Here is an 18,984-nt window from a genome sequence, read left to right as displayed (position 1 = left end):
CTCATCACATATTTCAGCATTCCCACACACTCTTTGGTGTTAGTGCCACAGATTGAGCCAAGTGGACAGATGAAATATCCATGCTGTTTAGGATTATTTAGACTAGATTATCTCAGACTTAATCTGCCTTGATTAATCCGTGGAAGATATTTTGGCATCTTTCCCTGGATTTCTAATCAAAATCACGCTAGGGGTCAGCTTATACGCAGTTTTACTGGATGCTGCTTTTGAAAACAATTTGCCCCACTGATTACCCTCTCCCTGTCCAGCTGATGTTCCAAAGTCAGTGTGTCATGGACGGATTGAGGCTGGGTCCAAGTATACAGAAGTTGTGAAGTTGTAGTTAGGCTGAATTGGGTCCTCTAGCTGTGTAATGAAATAAACGGTGAACAGATGTTCAAGTTAAACACCAAGGGCCCTATTTTAACGATCTGAAACGCAAGTAGCAAGCGCAAAGCGCAAGTAACTTTGTGGGCAGGTCTTGGGCGCTTTTGCTATTTTACCGGCGAGATAAATGACTCTTACGCCGGGCGCAAGTTGAAAAGGGGTTGGTCTGAAGTAGCTTCATTATTCATAGGTGTGGTTTGGGCGTAACAGAAACAAACCAATAAGAGCGTCATATCACATTCCCTTTAAGAGCATGATGAATGAGGTGCGCTTGTTCCATGGCGCAATTCTATTTTAACGGCACATTTACCGGGCGCGCTTCAGCATCGGTTCCCATGCGAGGAGATCGATGTTTCCCGTCAGGGCCGTAAAAGAAAGAGAAGTGACATTGGAGATGGGACAAACCCACCCAAATTAGCTTCGGTTAAACATGGATATAATAATTTGGGTAAATGTGTATGCTTTATGCCTATTTTTCATATTTCCCTCATGTTGAAATATTTTTCCTTTTAATAATGTATCATTTGCAAAAAGTAAAATGCATCTGTGTAGATGAGAGAATCACACTCTGTATTGTTGCCAAGCATGCATGCTTAAAATAGCATCTGAATGTACGAGCAACGCGCCACTGACTTTAGACTAGGTTTTTTTCTGGTCATTGGCGCAATTGTTTTGTGGAACTGCAAAATAGCACCAGGGGTTGTTTGCGCCGAAACACGCCTCATTTTTGTGCCGACCTGCCCAGGGAGCACAAGATAATTTCCTACTTTACCGATGTGTGTCTGTGGAGGAAAAAAACCCGCTTTGCGCGGGTGCAAAATAGGAATGATAAATGCGTCAGTGGATAAAGTCATTTCCGGGTGCAAGATAGGGCCCCAAGTGTTCGTGCTTAGACCTTCCAGCCATTTTGTGTCTGCACACAAGGACAGAAGGACAGGCGTATCTTGTGAGAATGTGAGATTTGGCAGTGTTTCTTGGACACCCTCAATGAATCATAAATATTAATTTAATAAAATGTTATTTTATAAAGTGAGGTATGCATTAATTATAAATGTAGGCTCAAGTGATCTGTGTTTGGTTTTTTAAAGAGGTCTCAAATGTGAAGACCCTGAAAGATCAACTGTGTGAAATTGGATTATTTTGTTCTGGTAGCATCAATATGCAAGAGTGAATTGACTATACTCTCACTAAGATGACAAAACACCATAACCTCAAAGGTAATATTTGGAATTTCCTGTGTATTCCATACCAGTGCTCACCTGTCAGAGGAGTTTAACCCGGCTCCTCTGTCATTCACAGAATGAGTGGTTCTGGGTAAAAAAGGGTGCATCAAATATGAAAGGAGAGCAAAGCTGCTGTGGCACAATGACAAGCTGCAGTTGGCAGCTAGCTGTTTTCATCCTGTTTCTTGACAAAAGGCTAGACTGGGAGGACCTTCCTGTCCTGTGTGACACAAAAACCTTCTTACATGTGCCCTGAGGGCAGAGACAGGGGAGAATTGAGAGAAGCAGTTTGACAGTAAATACATCATAGCATTTCTCTGCATATAATGCCTCAAAATAAACAATAATAAATGCAAGATGAAAATAGAGGCTGCTCTCATAATCTTTACCCCACAGGGGAAATGTTTATATGTAAATAAATTAGGAAAGTAGTGCATATACTGTAGCTTAGTGCATAGTGACTTTGATTATGTGTGTTTAAATAAATTGAATAATGCTTCATTATTTCAAACAATCAAAGCTTTCATTTAAAACAAAAACAAAGCAATTGTGCTTTTTACTTACTGTAACTAGAATAGCATGAGCAATTTGCTGGAGAACTGTCCATTAGATGTCCTCTGGCAAAAACAAATGTATTGCTAAAAATGACGACATAGCTCTTTGCCCTATTACTAGTATAAGCATTTTAACAGTTTCTGGTGTAAATGTTCATATAGATAAAGCCTATTTGAACAGGTCAAGTTTTCCCTAAGGAGGTCATGTAAATTTGTGTTATGCAAATCCATTTTGTGTTAAATCCTGTCAGAATCAAATGTGATGGTGCTTTCTCTCGAACATCCTCAGTTAAAATTATGGAATAATGATGGTCCTTTGAGAACTTTAATCCTGTCTGGATAGGAATGTCTATGATTGTGGTATATTATTATTTCACAAAGATTTTCCTCATTTGTTTTGACCTTTGTCGAGGACTGTGAGCTAAATTTGTTGTCTTACTGCCTGTTGCTCCTTTAATTTGGATGTTTTTTGGCAACATTCTGAGTTTAATAATACTGTAGTTGGTAGTGTTGTAGCCTTCCCATCTGAACATTACATAGATATAAACATACAGACATATATGGCTTTATGCATAAAAAGTAAAAGTAAAGGCATTTCGAGAGTTACAAAATATTTCTGTCAGATAAATGTTGTTCTTTTAAACTTTCTATTCACCAGAGAATCCCGAAAAATGTGACACTGAAGACTGGATGATAATGATAATGAAAATACAGCTTTTCCATCACAGGAATGAATTACATTTTATATGTTAAAATAGAAAAATGTGAGTGATTATTCTTACTCCTGGAACATTCAGAAGAAAACTTATTCTTACTTTAACCAGTACTAGATGAGGAGGACCTCTGCTCTTCTATTTCCGTACATACTTACGCAATGAGGGTCAGCAGGGGGATAGAGTCAGCAGACCTCGGAGCACATGGCCGCAGTATGAGGCGATGGCACTTCGCCAGCACCTGAGCGAGTGGACAGACAGGTCTCTCTTACTGGGCCCCAGCATGGGATGTTACCAGTACATCTGCACACCATTTGGGCTCAAGGACGCTCTAGGATGCTCATTCCTGTAGTGCCGCAGGCCCTGCGCAAAGCAGACATGGCTTGTTAGCACTGACCCCCTGCAGAGCGGCCTGAAATGCTTTAGTTCCTTGAAATTTTATAGTTGGTGTTTACGGCTTAAAATTGCATCACTCTGTGCTTTTGCCTCAGTATTAGCCGCAGAGGATCTGATTGTGGAGCCCAACTAATAGCAAACGCTCTGAGCGGGCGATTATTCTTGAAAGGATATATCTTAACCGGAAAAGGCCTGGGGCAGTGGATCAATAGGAAGCGAGTGATGAGGGGAAGGACTTGAATAGACAGCTGTGATAATGCACTCCTGTTAGTGCAGGCAGTGGAAATGCTAAAAACCAAAACACATGCAGTTGTGAGCAGGCGCCGTAAGATCGTGAGACCCTGGCTCAGAAGTATGAGGCTTGTGAAAGGAAGAGATGCTTTAAAAAAATAATGGATACTGAATGAGTGGGATTAAAATGTTTTAAGATTATGTTTGAACTGAATTGAAATGAATCAACACCGAACTGACTGGAGCTGAATAACTACACGTATGCTTATTGCTGCTTATTGCTGAACTTGTTTCATAAATTATACCTTTTCACAGTCATTGAGCTGAACTGAATCCACAATATTAAATTACAATACATCCAGAGATGTATCTATTTTTCCCTTTTCTTTTTTTGTATTTTTTATATGTTATTAAACTGCAGGTTAGCTCATATTGCAGTTCAGATATCTACAGTACAGCCATAGAGGTAGAAATTCAATTTCAAACATAATTGTGTTGCATGAATAACATTGTTTTATGAATGTTACAGCAGGCACACTCCCAGGTTTCCACTGGGGAGAACTTATGGCCACTTGTCACCAGCACTGCCAGCTTGTCACCACCACTAGTACCCCCCTTACCCCCACCCTCTGCTGTAACGGGGATGGTTGGCAACATGAGCACTCATGCCCTGTGTGTGATCTGAGTGTGGATTGAACAATTAGAGATTTGCTGTCCTCCCGCTTTGAGGTATTGCAAACAAATTGAGCACACCATTGTAGTCCTTAGGTGTTGTACTGGTCTGAAAAGAGTTAATGCTTATATTAACCTAATTATTACATTTCTTCCTCAAATCTGATTAGCCTGTGAAAATGTTTTGTTCATACAAGACATGAACATTCCTTTAAAATACCAAGATTAAAATTTCTGTGCTTGTGTGCATGCTTGTTCTTGTGTGGCATAATGGGCAGCCTAAAAAGTGGATTTTGTTCTAATAAGCGAAATGCCAGCCAATTAGATTGAGAAAAGATTGTAAGGCACTCACCCTAATTATTAGCTGCTTAAAAGAATTATACGTTCCTGTCTCGTTTATAAATCAAACACAATTTTCTCATCCTCTTTTGCTCAGTCAGTTAAACATTCCTTTTGACAACCAATAATAGTGCTAACAGTGAGAGGGGGGGGGGGTGTAATTAGTCTCCACTTTGTCAAGGTGAAATCTGTGAGCTGTCATGGCAAAAGAATAGTGCTCAGATTAACTGTTTGGGTGGTATTTGGAGAAGGCTCGTGTTCCTGGGCCATGATCCATGTCCTCACATACGGAACCCTTGGAGTTTAAAACACTGGCTGTTTATTTATATACATTTATAAGAATACTCATACACCTATCCCAGTAAGCCATGCTATTTATGAACATCATCTAAATTATTTCTGTTCACGAACCATTAATCTAACTTTGTTTTTATATATCAGTAGGAAGTACAACTTTAAACTTATGTGGATTTACCAAGAATAACAAAGACTGAACGCATGGATCCTAATTATAATAGTTTGCTTGATATTTTTTTCTAGTCACATAATAACATTTAAGGAAGGGTAGGGCATTATTTAAAGCATAAATTGTTTCGGAATAAAGAGTGAAATCCAGCATCTATTAGTGTTTTTTTTTTTTTTTTCCTAATCTGACATCCCGAACCTCATAATCTTTTCTTGTTTGTGCTCATCGATCCAGAAGGAACTCTGTGCTTTATCTATTTATAACACTGTTTTTTCCGCTTAGATCAGGAATGGATTTTCCAGTGCTTGATGTTTAATGATGAATAATTTAGGTATTTCACACAGCTGCTCATATACTAAATGTGTTGCACACAAATACAGTACACTATCAAATAGAGGTTCATGTCCAGATGATGTAGGCTGGATTGGTATTGCATGTGTGGCCTTTTCCTGTGTGGCTCACAGGGATTTAGAGACTTGTTTGGGGCACAGGGGGATGGGAAACAGGGTCAGTCACACTCCAGTAGAGCCACAGTGGACATCCATGTGCACGTCTACTGGAGGAGGTCATTGGAAGCTAAGAGTCACTTCCAAAAAATGTCACTGAGCTTCAGAGAGTTGGTCTGAAAATAAATAGTTCACACAAAAAGAACAATTATGTCATAATTTACTCATCGCAATGTTGTTTTAGACCTTTGTGGTGTTATTTCTTCCTGCTTGGATTTCAAACGGTGTGTCTTTACACAGCTCTTTGACAGCTCTCAATATTGTCAAACATGGTGTGATGCATTGATGAGGCGTCTGTGATTGGACACAAATAAGTTTCAGGGAAAAATATCAATGATTTTCGTTTAATATATTTTTTTTTAAATCAGACAAATCCATTCTATGGCTTCTGAATAGTATTGCTCACTAGACATAACAACATGAGCTCATTTTATAATTTATTTAAAACTTCAAAAACCTACCTATACTTACAGTTCGCTGCAGTTTCCAGTTGAAATGAACGAATGAAAGTAGTGGCAGTAAAACACCAACAGTTTTTATTTCTTTTCACACAAGTTATGATTAATGGAGCAGATTATTGAATTATTGAACTTGTTTTCACACTGTTCCTTGCAAAGTACTATGTTATGTCCTTAACTGTTAAGTTTTGGGTAGGGTTCAGTGTAAATGGTACATTAAACGCGACAGCTGTAAAAAAAATTATTGATTTGTAATCACAACATTTTTTTTCTTTTGTCAAATCAGCTTAAATAATTTATATGGTTCAGATAACATAATATTTTGAGTTTCTGATGATTAAATCAATCTCCTTCATTGTATTAACTCAATTTTTTCATTTCAATGAACTTACTCAAAGGTTACTTAATTTTTAAAGCAAAACCAACAATATTTTTTACAATGCATATTAATCTTTTAGAGCCACTCACCAGACACTTTATTCCCGAACTGTACTGAGTATGTGCAACAACCAATGAAATATAAAATGTTGCCAGATTCAACTGTTTCACGCCACTGCACATTTCACATTGAAATTGAAGCCTGGTTCCCTTTCAGTCACTCGCGTTCGACGTCACGTCTCCCATTCCCTCTTTCAGGGAACGAGGGTTACAATAATAACCCAGACGGTTTCCAAGGGGTTGCGATATACACTACTTTTTTTCCCCCTTTTTTTTCTTTTTTTTTTTTGACGTGATTAGTATGAACTGTCATTATAATGGGAAAAGTAAATAAAAAGTGTGTGTGTGTGTGTTTCACAGAAAAACAATAGCAAGTGCATTTAAACCAATTAACAACACATTTTAATGACTAGCACAATTTTCTTTTATCAACAATATTTTTTACACCGATATTTTTGTTGTAAACATGAAAAACATTAATCAGTTCTATTTTTGAAGCGGTATAAAGCAACTGAAAACTGCAGGGGGTAAAATTAATGAGTTATGCAGTAAGAGATCTGTTAGTTGGTTGTTGTGTGGGGAAACGCATCTTAACAGAAACATCTCTAAGAATATACCATGTTAACAGGACTTTATTAACAAAAAAAGTATAGCCACACAAAAGTAGAGTGTGAGTGTGTGTGTGTGCGCACAGTTTGTACATCCGTAACTAATGAGAAAGTAATGTCAGAGGCAGCTGCTCAGTGTTGTGTGAACGAGGTCAGGGAACTGCATAAGCAGCAGATACTCTGCTGCTAAACGCCCAAAGCTTCTGTTTCCACAAGGACAACACTAGCCTCACGGCGTCTTTCCTCAAGATAAAAGTCATCCTCACCCTCCACCATTGTTTGTCTACATTCATCCATCACATTGGTGATTGCAGCTCACCCAAGCTTTCATCAGTTAACTGTGGAGCAAATTCAATCAAATAAAGACTTGAGGCGAAATGCAGGGTTTTCAGAAGCTACAGCTGGTTTTGAACGGCATGCAAGGGGAATTTTGTTTGTTTGTTTGTTTTTCAGTATAAAAATATAAAATTAACATTGTATATCAGTATTTGCTTAGAAAAGCTCCCAAATTTAAATTTTACCGTAATACGTTGACTGATAAGAAAATGTATATGTGTGTGTACTGTACAGTACACTGTAAAAAATGATTTTTTGGTTAAGTAAATACTAGTGAAAAAACCCAACGTAATTTACTTGAAAAAGTTAGTTCAGGCAAGAATTTAAAAAACTAAGTAAATTCCATATCAGTACTTATTTCAAGCGAGTATAAATAAAAGTGTAATATCAACTCAATAAAATTAAGTAAAAATTACTCAACTTTTCTGATACTGGGGTTCCCATCATGCACTGGACCTTGAATAATTAATGAGGTTCATTTTTCACTGGTTTCCAGCTGTTTTCACACTGTTTTATCATTGATTTTTGTTTTCAGTATTAGTAAATTGCCATTTTGTGACATTTCGAGGAAATTTTTTGCTTAAAACGACACATTCAAACACAAAAACGATCCATCAAATGTTACCACCATTGTGTATTGTCTACTAAGTATTGAGGTGTTTGCATTCACATAAGGCTTAAAGTCTGACATGATGTATATATAAATTACTTAGATGATCTAAGTAAAGAACATACTATAAATGACTAATAAAATTCAAGATAATTGTTTTAGTGAAATGTAAATACAAAGGCAAAGGAAATCGGTATTAATCAACCTTTTACAAGCCGTGTTAAAATTACTTATTTTTTGTAAAGTTTACTTAATTCAACATTCCAAGTAAATTTAACTTAAAGATTTCTAATTAAAGCTACTGATAAATATGTTTAGGTTTTTACTTGGCAAATCTTTGTAAATTTACTAGCATTTTCTGAGTAAGATAGCAAGGTTTTTTCAAGTAAATCCTACTCCAATTTTTTTTTACAGTGTACATATACACATATAATGATTTCCATTAGATGTTAAAACTTCATGCTGATTTGTACTTGGCTTTCGCCAAGATAAGCACAGACTAAGATGTAGCTTTACAGTAACCTATGATTCTCCATCCATTTACGCTTCTTTCCATATGGTGGTGTGACTGCAGCGTTAGTGGCTGCCGATTCATCACACAAAACGGCTGCAACTAACAGTGTGGTCTCCCCAGTGGACCAGCACGACAACCGTCTGGATTGAGCTGAGTAGGGGACATCTCTAGGGTCTTCAAGTGGGCACATTTTGTCCTCAGTGTTTCCTCGACCAGCCCACGACATAGTGAGAGCTCGACAGTGACTCTGTTGTTCCCACTCAACTCAGCCCAATTTTGAAAATATTCACTGCCCTTCAGAAAACAGAATTCTTTTTTCTTTTTTAGTTTGGTATAAAGGATTCTTCTTTGTATTTCACAATTAATTGTACTAAATGAACGTGTTAAATTGACAGCTCTAACTGTAATATCACTAATCAAATTAGATTTTCATTAAAAGATATGAAATGAGAAAGCTTGACAGCACATTTGGCACTCAGACAGATAACCTTTAATATGCAATTATAAATCAGAGGCACTATACAAAAACATCAGTGATGACTTGAGTTTAGACGTCAAGTCTCATCTCATCTCTTCTTCATAAATCTCTGAAGCTGGCGATTACCATTCAGAAGACGGCACGCCTTCCCATCTGTCACAAAGAAAATTGCATCATCATTTTCACAATCCATCCATCCATCCTCCAGATGTCAGATTTTTTTTTCTTTCTCCCCACCGTGTTTATCACAGATATTTTGATAGACGGGAGTTTATTTATATCCCTTCTCAACCAAAATGTCGTTTCAGAACTTTGATCTTGCTGTACAATCTGACAAATAGTCAAAAATAATTAGCTGAGGTAGAGCTTAGCTGAGAAATGTTGTTTCGTCTCATGTTTGGGTAGAGGATCTGCTTAAAGAATAGTGACTCCATGTCTGTGTGAGAGAGGCTGTTACAAGGAACATTCACAGTCACTTTTTATCTTTATTCAAGGCCTCTAATGGAGCCACTCTCCGATGTCACTTCCAAGTCATCTCATCTCTTTGACATGTTACCATCACAGCTGAAGGGGGTGTTTAAATCTCAAGTAGGTCTGTAATACCTGGAGAAAGATGTCTGTTCATAGCATTCCCATTCATCTATGACAGATGGGATATAATTGGGCTATATATTATGGAATGCCAAAGCTGACTTAATTAAAAATAAATAAATATATGAAGAAATGTAAAAAAGCAAAAATACTTAAATACATAAATAAATATACAAAGAAATGGAAAAAAAGTACAAATTAAGTAAAATGAATATATATATTTCTTTCTTATTTATGTATAATTTATTTTTTTCACTTTTTTATTTTGTATTTATACATTTATTCATTTATTTATTTCCAGTTTTATTTATTTCCACATTCATGTATTTATGTTTTTATGTCTACATTTATTTATTTTCACATTTATTTATTTCTACATTTATTTCCGCATGTATTTATTTCTACATTTATTTATTTCTACATTTCTTTCTCTGTATGCTAATGAGGGGGGCGTGTTTTAACTCAGACATCAGCAATCAAGCTCAGAGTGGCAGTGCTGAAGCTTTGAGGCCACAGTGACAATATCACATTTTAAGTCATGTATATCACCCTAACTGTAGGGTAGGCTATATAGGGTTAACACACATAGCAAACATGAACAGAAACTGCACTTCAACGACTCTGATAGCAGATACTTGGACATAAAAGTGCATGAAAGTATCCACAACGCGGTGGATAGGGCTAATAGCTTGCGTTTGGCTTGTGTTTGTTGTCGATGAGACTCGCACACCAGCGCAGATCGAGGAGAGAAACCAGCACACATTTCACTGACTCTTACGCAAGCATATTGATCAATGAGTTTGAAACGCGACTCAATACGCGTTTTACATTCGCGTTTCCTAATTTCGTATGCATAACAGGTGAGAACTTAAATGCTTAAAATGCAACCCATATGTCATAGATGTTGCTCTTAGATACTAGCCATGTTTCCATCCACTTGTCAATCGAATTATCTGAAATTCGGTTAAAAAACTCATGCGGATAAAGCGGGTGAAAGTGTGTTTCCATCCAACGGCTTTAAAGCGATTAAAAACCTGTACGTAATGACGTCACATGCTGTGTTGCGATCAAATTGGTATATCGAATTGATTTGAGTCATTTTAAGGTGTTTCCATTTATTTTCGCACTGAATCGAACAACATTCAAGCAAACTTTTGCGAACAAAGTTTTGTTAGACAAAACGGATCGCGCCATCTACCAAAAAATAATCAATATTTCACAAGTTGAAGGCTAATAATGCTTATGTGCCAGCTGATAGCGACATATGAATGGGATAATGTATGCGAGGCGGTTGCTTATTACAAATAAATCAACCAAATAAATAAAGAAATCAATAATTTGACATAAAATATTGACTTAAAAACGAGTTTATTGATTTAAAAACGAGTATTGCTTCTGCTAAAGAAAATAGTCTGTTCCGTCTCTGAACTGCGTCCATGGCAACGGTGTGTTATACTAGCAGCGCCGCAGTCTGTTAACTAGAAATAACAGACCACATTCTACATTAGAATTCAACCAAGCCATGTAAAAACAAGCAAAACTAACCTAAGAAAACAACAACGCTATAAACATTGCTATGATGATGACGATGCACGTATGCCCGACGACAGCGGAGGTGACTGTGGAACGAGCGCTCCATCAGTTCTGGGAGATCGTGGTTCACTGAAACCCTTTGGTTGAAGCATCTTTTTGCTTTGTCCACTTACATCTGTCTTTGTTGACATCCGCCATGTGTGAGCAAACAGACTGGCCTGAAATGAACTCGTCTTCTGACGTGTTGCAAACATAAAAGGGCATAAAACTTAATCGCAATTCATTATTTATTCGGCAAATAACGTTTCCATCAGCTTTTATCGCATTAGCCGTATATCCATCAAGAGAAAATTCGATGAGAACGAACGTATTTCATTTGAGTTGATTTTCATGAAATTTCATCGAATTTTACTGTTTCCATAAGGCTTTTTTCATTCGATATCACTTAATTCGGATAAAAACGTGTCGATGGAAACATGGCTACTGATTAATCACAAGTAATCAATTTTGAATTGTTCTTAAATCAAACAAAAGGGGCTCATGTAAACACATGAGCCACGCATCTCACACCATGAATTGGAGCACAGAAGCATCATCATGATAGACATGACTTAAAATGTAACATTGTCCGCACACCTCTTCCGTTTGGTTTGGTCATTCCATAATATATACAATATTAAAAACATTTTTAATAAGTCTGGTGTAAACTGTTTTTGAAAGGATTCTCTTATGCTCACCAAGGCTGCATTTATTTATTGTTAAAACAACAACAGCAGTAGAAACAGTAATATTGTAAAATTCCATTTATCTGTCTGTCTGTTTATTAATGTCTTGATGCTTAAAGCTGTAGATTTTCCCAGATTGGAAAAGGTGAAAACTGCCCACTCTCTGGATCGGCCTACAATTCAAGCATATAATTGCAGACATATAGCACATTTATTAAAAAACTAATGTTCTTTTTGCAAGGAAATATTTAGGAAAGTATTTGTCTCTCATGCTGATGTTGTTTTAAGGTTGATCTGCTAATGAGATACACAGGCAGAGAGATAAAGGCTTTGGTGCTGAGCAATGTCATCATTTGTTTCCTTGCATCCCTTGCAATAAATGAATTTCCCCATGACTAGCATCTTCCTGCTGAGATGACACACAAATGCACAACTGAGGCAACTGCTAACTGTGTGTTTATGGGATTTGTGTGTTTGCCTGTGCAAGTGCAAATGTGTTTATAAATCTGTAGTGAATGTGAAATGCATTAGTTTAATATTTACAAAAATACGCATTCCAGAATGTTAGAAATCACAGCTTATCACATAGTAATTGAAACACACATTTTTTTTTGTCAATGGAAATGCTATTGGTCGGTGACAACATGAAAATGACACGTTTCTGATTGGTTGAGGTCAATTCAGCAAAATTTGTTTCTTTCGAGCTGTCACAATTAATTGGAAAAGAGGTCAGAAGTTCCAAGAGAGAATGAAAGATGAAAGATGGTTATTAATCATCTCTTATGAGCATAAACATTTCAGCAGCCAATGGAACTTAAACTAATCAATGACATATTATGAACTGGTTTAAATAAGTGATGTAAAATCAATGCCATGTGTCTGTTTATCATGACTTAATCTAGCATAACTCAACTTTCAACATGCATGGAGAACGTCGTCCCATTTTCCGTATGTACTGGTAATATGTCACATGTGATCATTATGCCCATCTGTCCTTTGCAGTGAGAGTTACATTTGAAAAAATAGAGGCTATTTAATGGTGCTTGCTGTTACAAACCACATTCAAGATGTTTTTCCATTGATTTTCATTCCACTTGGTGTTCGTTTGTAGTAGTGAGAAACTGCCCTAAGAGTTTACTCACAAATTCTTCTTTCTGTAAGTTATTCTTTTAATCTTCTGATCTGGGGAGTTTTGCTGCTTATCTAATAATGATGACAGCTTTCATTTGGAGGTCACTGTTGGTCTTTGGTCACTCATAAATTCCGGCTTCAGCCTGAAGCTGATATCACAAACAAGTTGACCTCTGAATTGACTTGACTTCTGTTATGCAATAACTATAATAAGAGAAAGAAGCAGAAAAAATGGGAAAATTACAACACACGCTGTGAAAGAATAACAATGCATGAGGATCACTGAATGTCAAGATCAGATGCAATTTTGATTCATCTACTTCGTAAAATATTTGGTCTGGTTTTGAACCCTAGTCTTCTTGCATTCTGATCGAAAACTTGACACATCTGACTTCTAACTATTAAAACTTTTTTTTTCCTCTTTGTATTATCATGTTTTATCTTGCCAAGGCACAAAGTTGAGCCAAGACTGGCACTGAAGTCCCCTCATAAATAAAGCAGTATGACACGCCAATACATGTCACATATCACATAAACAGTCCTGAAGCTAAATAAAGGTCATTTAATGACAAATCTCTCTCAGTTGTTCCATTTTAAGGCAAAGGTAAAACAAAACATCTGATAAAAATTAAGCAAATGTGTTGCTAAAAATAGAAGCTTACAGAGAAATGCATCTTGATGCTGTTCTATACCAGCACACACGAGAATATACAACTTGATAACAAAGAATTGTGTGCAGAAAATCTTTAACCTTTCTGACTGTTTATGCTGTGATTTCCATTAGGGCAAAACCTTTCAGCGCTTGATGACACAAATCTGGGTTGTCAGTCTGAAAGCCAAGTTCACTCAAAGTGCATTGAGTTAGCCTTCAACTTCTTGACCTGCTTTAATTTTTTAAATTCTTTAAAACACTATCCAGACTGCCAGTTTGGTGTGCTGCTTCCTCTGTCTGCTGAAGCCTTTCAGAACCAGGAAACCTGTTGTAAAATGTTGAAATGTTGGAGTGTAGCTTTTCAAAGCAGCAGCCTGATCCAAATGTTTCTCCTGAGGCACTGGTGACATTTTCTGCAGTATAAAACACACAAAGAAGGACTGTTAGGCACCATGTTTAATATCGTTTACAGTACCAAAACATTTGTCATTGTTTTTATCACCCTGACAACATAATTCTAATGGATGTGAATGAAACGAAAAGGATGACGATGGGAAAACAACACATTTCACTGTGAAGTGTTGACAAAAAATCAACTTTGGTCATTTTTTTTTTTTTACCAAACTGGTATGATTTTCTATCCTCTGTGGGACAAACAAGAAAATATTTTAAGAGATGTTTTTTTCAAAATATGTCTTTTGTGCTACATATAAGAAAGTCCAGCCCGTTCTCATCCCAAGCCGCAGCGATTTGCCAAAGCGTAGACATCCAACACACATGGCACGCTTTAGCGTCAATATGAGACGCAGATATATATATGGGGCAGAAGGCGCCTCCTAGTGGTCAAAGACTAACCCTACCCCAGTCCTAAACCTACCCATAGTCTATGCGTGTTAATTTGACGCTAAAGATGCCATGTGTGTTGGATGTCTACGCTTTGGCAAAAGCGTCGTATATGACGCCTTGGGATGAGAATGCGTTGTAAAGTCAGTCATTAAGTCAGTCCCTGTACTCAGGGAACGATGGTTACATACGTAACCGAGACGTTTTTAATCAATTGACTCCCTTTGTATCATACTGAATATGAACTTTGCATATTTGAAGATGCTTCACACAGTTGGTGTGCCATTTAAAGATAAACATAATGTGTTTTGCCGGGACTGCATGCTGAGAAAACTCAACGACACAATGGATCTACAACAAAATGAAGTCAAGCTGCGAGTGTATTCACACCCTGTGAAAAAGACACCTAAAAGCTGTGATAAGAAGTGTTTTTCATCTAACATCTTAACTCTTTCTTTCCATCTTTCGCCTCCTCCATCTTTCCTTCCCCTCCATTCTCAGGAGTATCCGGTGTCTGAGAAATATCATCCACTGGAACCTGATTACGGCATTTATCCTGCGAAATGCCACCTGGTTTGTGGTGCAGCTCACCATGAATCCAGAGGTGCATGAGAGCAATGTGGTGAGTAAACACATGCAATGACAAATATTCTCTCCTTCTCCTATTACCGTTTCTTTCAAAATCCACAACCAATGCACATATAATCTGTTATTCATTCTCACAATACGTGCACACCCACCCTTTTGTTCAATCCGTTGTTCGTTCTCACTATTTCCCTCTCTTCAACCCGCTGTTATTCCCTCATTCTGTTGGCACGCATGCAGAGAAACACAAGTTTATTAACTGCATTCAAACACTGTCCCTGACACCTGGGTCTCCGTTTCTACACTCATTACAGGCGTGGAAATCTAACTGGCACTAGACGTGTATCTGTGGGTGTTTTGGGAGGAATGCAAACAGCTCATCGTCCAATGTGCTTCTCTGAGAATTAATTACCCTCCACATTTCTGTGCTTCCTTAATCAACTCATCTGAGTCAGGCAATTAATTCATCTACCACCACGTCTATATCAGTCCCAAAGGGCTCTTCCATCTTACATTCAAATTCAACCTCATACTCTGTGATGCACATTGCGTTTTGGATGGTATCAGAGTTCGATTCCACCATGTTTGTCCTTGATACTTATCTTTTGCTGTTGCCAAAGCATAATTTGCATCTATTTTTTCTGAATTGTATGCAAGGGCTGACTTAATTGCCTTTTCATGCTAAGATTTTGCACAGCAGCACATTAATTCTACCTCTGAACTCCCCTAGAGAAAAACTTGCAAGGTGTTTTCAGGAGGAAGTTGTTGTTCCTCTAGGTCTGTATATAGATAGCAGTGGCCTAATTCTCACTGTTTACGTTCAAGTAAAGCTCATTCGAGATGTTTAAAAGTGAATTTTTTGAAGACAAATGCTTACTGTTGACCTGTCTAGATGAAATTAAATTAGCCTTCTTTAGAATTAGAAAAAATGGAGAGCTGTCTGTTTAAAGGAGAACTCCGGCGAACAATGAACCTTTGGTCTAATAAAACATCGGTACCTTGTCAATCGTTCTCTGAGATTTGTTTTCATGATAATCGAATGTAAAGAGTTTTATCTCTAAAAACTGTTTAGCGTATAATGCTAGTAATGGGGGCATTGACTAAGTAAAAAGAAATCGCTACTTTATACCACTAACAAGGCTCAAAATAGCCCCACACTAACACAGAAACATAATGAGGCTCCATACACGCAAAACGAAGCATTGAGAACTTTGTAAGTGTACAGACCATTTAATAAGAAGAAACTTTATGAAGACAGTTCACTTCATGTATACAGACAGGAGCCATCTTAAAAATAGTCTCGATAAGTTCGCTCGAAGTTCGCTGAACTTCATACAGCTCAGATCACTCAGCACGTCGTTCGGGGATCGACTTATCGAGACTATTTCCTAAGATGGCTACTGTCTGTATACATGAAGTGAACTGTCAAAGTATCTTCTTATTAAACGGCCTGAACACTTACAAAGTTCTCAGTGCTTCGTTTTGCATGTATGGAGCCTCATTATGTTACTGCGTTAGTGTGGGGTTATTTTGAGCCTTGTTAGTGGTATAAAATAGCAATTTCTTTTACTTAGTCAATGCCCCCATTACTAGCATTATACGCTAAACAGTTTTTAGAGATAAAACTCTTTACATTCGATTATCATGAAAACAAATCTCAGAGAACGATTGACTATGTACCGATGTTTTATTAGACCAAAGGTTCATTGTTCGCCGGAGTTCTCCTTTAACTGTGTATAAAATTGTGTAAATACACGATGTCATTGATGCACTTGTGTTGAATCGTTTCAATTACGGTTCAAGCAAGTGATCCCAGTTGTTTTGTGGTTTATACAAAGAATATCTTGACTCATTCGATATGCTTTGCTTAATGAGGTTCAGCTTTGCATTGTCTTTTTTTTTGCTGTACGTATAAGATACATTCATTTAGGAAAGGCTGCACAAGTCAGAGCCAGCTGCTTTTCATTGAGTTTACTAGCGCAAAATGACACATTTATTGTTAAAAGTGTCACTTTGTGGATAATTTACACAATGCCAGTTAATGAAAGACACTGTTCTGTAAATAACTGCAAAATTAGCAATAAAGATCCTACAGAAGCTTGTAATCTCTACAAGGTCCTAAATTCCTGTCACACCAGGGGGCCTATTATGAAAGAGGATTGTAAAATTCTAAAGAAGTACTTCTGAGAGCTGGAAGGCTTTATGACTAAGAGAGCTTTTCATTTTTTCCCACTACTTCACATGTTGAAATAAAATCGTTACCACAGAATACATGTAATGGTCTATGGACTATTAGTTTGCTGATTAATGCCTGGAATAAATGAGTCTTCAATAGTTTCTCAAGCCCATGAGGCTGATAGACTGAGATTTTGCTTTCTCCTACAGATTGTGAGAAAAGTCACCCCTTTTAACGAGAAGTCACAGGTCTGAAAGGTTAGAATCGTTCAGTGTGGCTTGAATTCCCACTTCAGTCATAACTCACAACTGTGATCTTCAATCTTGAGTCGAGAGTGACAGATTTCTTATCTTCTCATGAGACAACAACATGACAGAGCTCAGTTATGAAATATGGCCAAATCAAAAGAGCGGAGGCTAGGATTCAACAGGATTAAACAGGGCTCTGACACACAATAAAGCCAGTATGACTCTTGCAAATGTCAGGAGTGTCACAGCTTTTTCATCCAGGTGCAGTACTGTCATACTGTACTATCCGTTAAACATTAAAGGGATTGTTCACCCAAAAATGAAAATTCTGTCAGTATTTACTCACCCTCATGACCTTTGTACATCTTCGGAACACAAATTAAGGTATTTTCGATTGAGAGCCGGATCACTCCTCCAAACTAGTCCATAGGCTTCAGGGATTGAAACTTGCCAGCCCCAAAAAGTTATTAAAGACATCGTTAAAATAGTCCAAGTGACTTCAGTGGCTCAATCTTAAGTTTATCAAGCGACGAAAATACCTTTTGTGTGCAAAAACAAACAAAAATAACGACTCTATTACAGCTATTAATTTCCTTCTAGGCCTCTATGTAGTGTGACTGCAGTTAACCTTCTGTTTTCTTTTCTACTATGTTTGATCTTTCAAACCCATTCATATTTTGATATTCAGATAGGACCATCTGAGAGGTATTGTACTTCTGATAGTCCTGTCATAAGAAGCGATAACCCACTGGCTTTTATCATACTTTCATCTAAATCTGTTCCATCTCTGGGTTATGTATCAGACCCCTACAACCCCCACCCACCTGTAAAATCCCTTCTTTTAGAGTACAAAGGTTTTATCCCCTGCTTGGTGTTTGAACTCAGCTTCAATCATAGAGAGTAGACATTCTACACACGCGTAATCGCACACAAGCTTTCCTTTCCTCAAGCTATTCAAATAAAAGCATTTTGAAACAGAGAATGCTTACAAGAAGTGGCATGGTGATCTCCTAGGGTAAAATTTAGGACAGTTTCTAAACATCTAACTTGATTTCTCTTTCTCTCATCACTCTCAGATCTGGTGCAGGCTGGTCACAGCAGCGTATAATTATTTCCATGTGACCAACTTCTTCTGGATGTTTGGAGAGGGCTGCTATCTGCACACAGCCATAGTACTGACATACTCCACTGACAAACTGAGGAAATGGATGTTCATCTGTATAGGCTGGTGTAAGTACCCCATGATGCACAACTCTGGAAAGTATCCAGTTTTGGATCATGTACTGTACCTGTTTCATAAAATGACCCTGAACATATAAGTTTACAATAAAGTTAATGTGACACAATACACAACCCATTTTACGTACATAAACTAAGGTATTGCTGTGTCACATAGCATAGGGTTGGATCTAAGACATCAGTGAAAGAGGAAAGTAGTTTTGATTAAAAATTGAAAAATTCTGTCATCATTTACTCACCCTTGAGTTGTTCCAAACCCGTAAGACTTCAGAACACAAATTGAGATTTTGACATGTTCGAGACATGTTCGCTTCATATGCTGATCAGATTTA

The 18,984-nt window shown here is 37.4% G+C and overlaps 1 protein-coding gene and 1 long non-coding RNA gene across 2 annotated transcripts in view; one reads left to right on the top strand and one right to left on the bottom strand.

Annotated features, from left to right (window-relative positions):
• Window positions 1-18,984, top strand: part of crhr1 (corticotropin releasing hormone receptor 1) — a 126,438-nt gene that overhangs the window by 81,682 nt on the left and 25,772 nt on the right. Inside the window, exons 7-8 of the mRNA XM_039686822.2 lie at window positions 14,906-15,026; window positions 18,490-18,643. Of these exons, the coding sequence (XP_039542756.1) occupies window positions 14,906-15,026; window positions 18,490-18,643 (275 nt within the window). The remainder of the gene's footprint in view (window positions 1-14,905; window positions 15,027-18,489; window positions 18,644-18,984) is intronic.
• On the bottom strand, window positions 11,734-16,285 carry LOC148981998 (uncharacterized). The gene is made up of 3 exons (XR_016155093.1): window positions 16,217-16,285; window positions 13,661-13,974; window positions 11,734-13,113 (listed from the first exon to the last, which is right to left on the bottom strand). It is a non-coding gene; the product is annotated as an uncharacterized LOC148981998 (long non-coding RNA).

Source organism: Pimephales promelas, chromosome 3, assembly GCF_988280905.1.
Source record: "Pimephales promelas chromosome 3, fPimPro1.hap1.1, whole genome shotgun sequence".
NCBI lineage: Eukaryota > Metazoa > Chordata > Actinopteri > Cypriniformes > Leuciscidae > Pimephales > Pimephales promelas.
The sequence above is the reverse complement of the archived record's forward strand: the minus strand, read 5'-3'. Positions and strand labels throughout refer to the sequence as shown.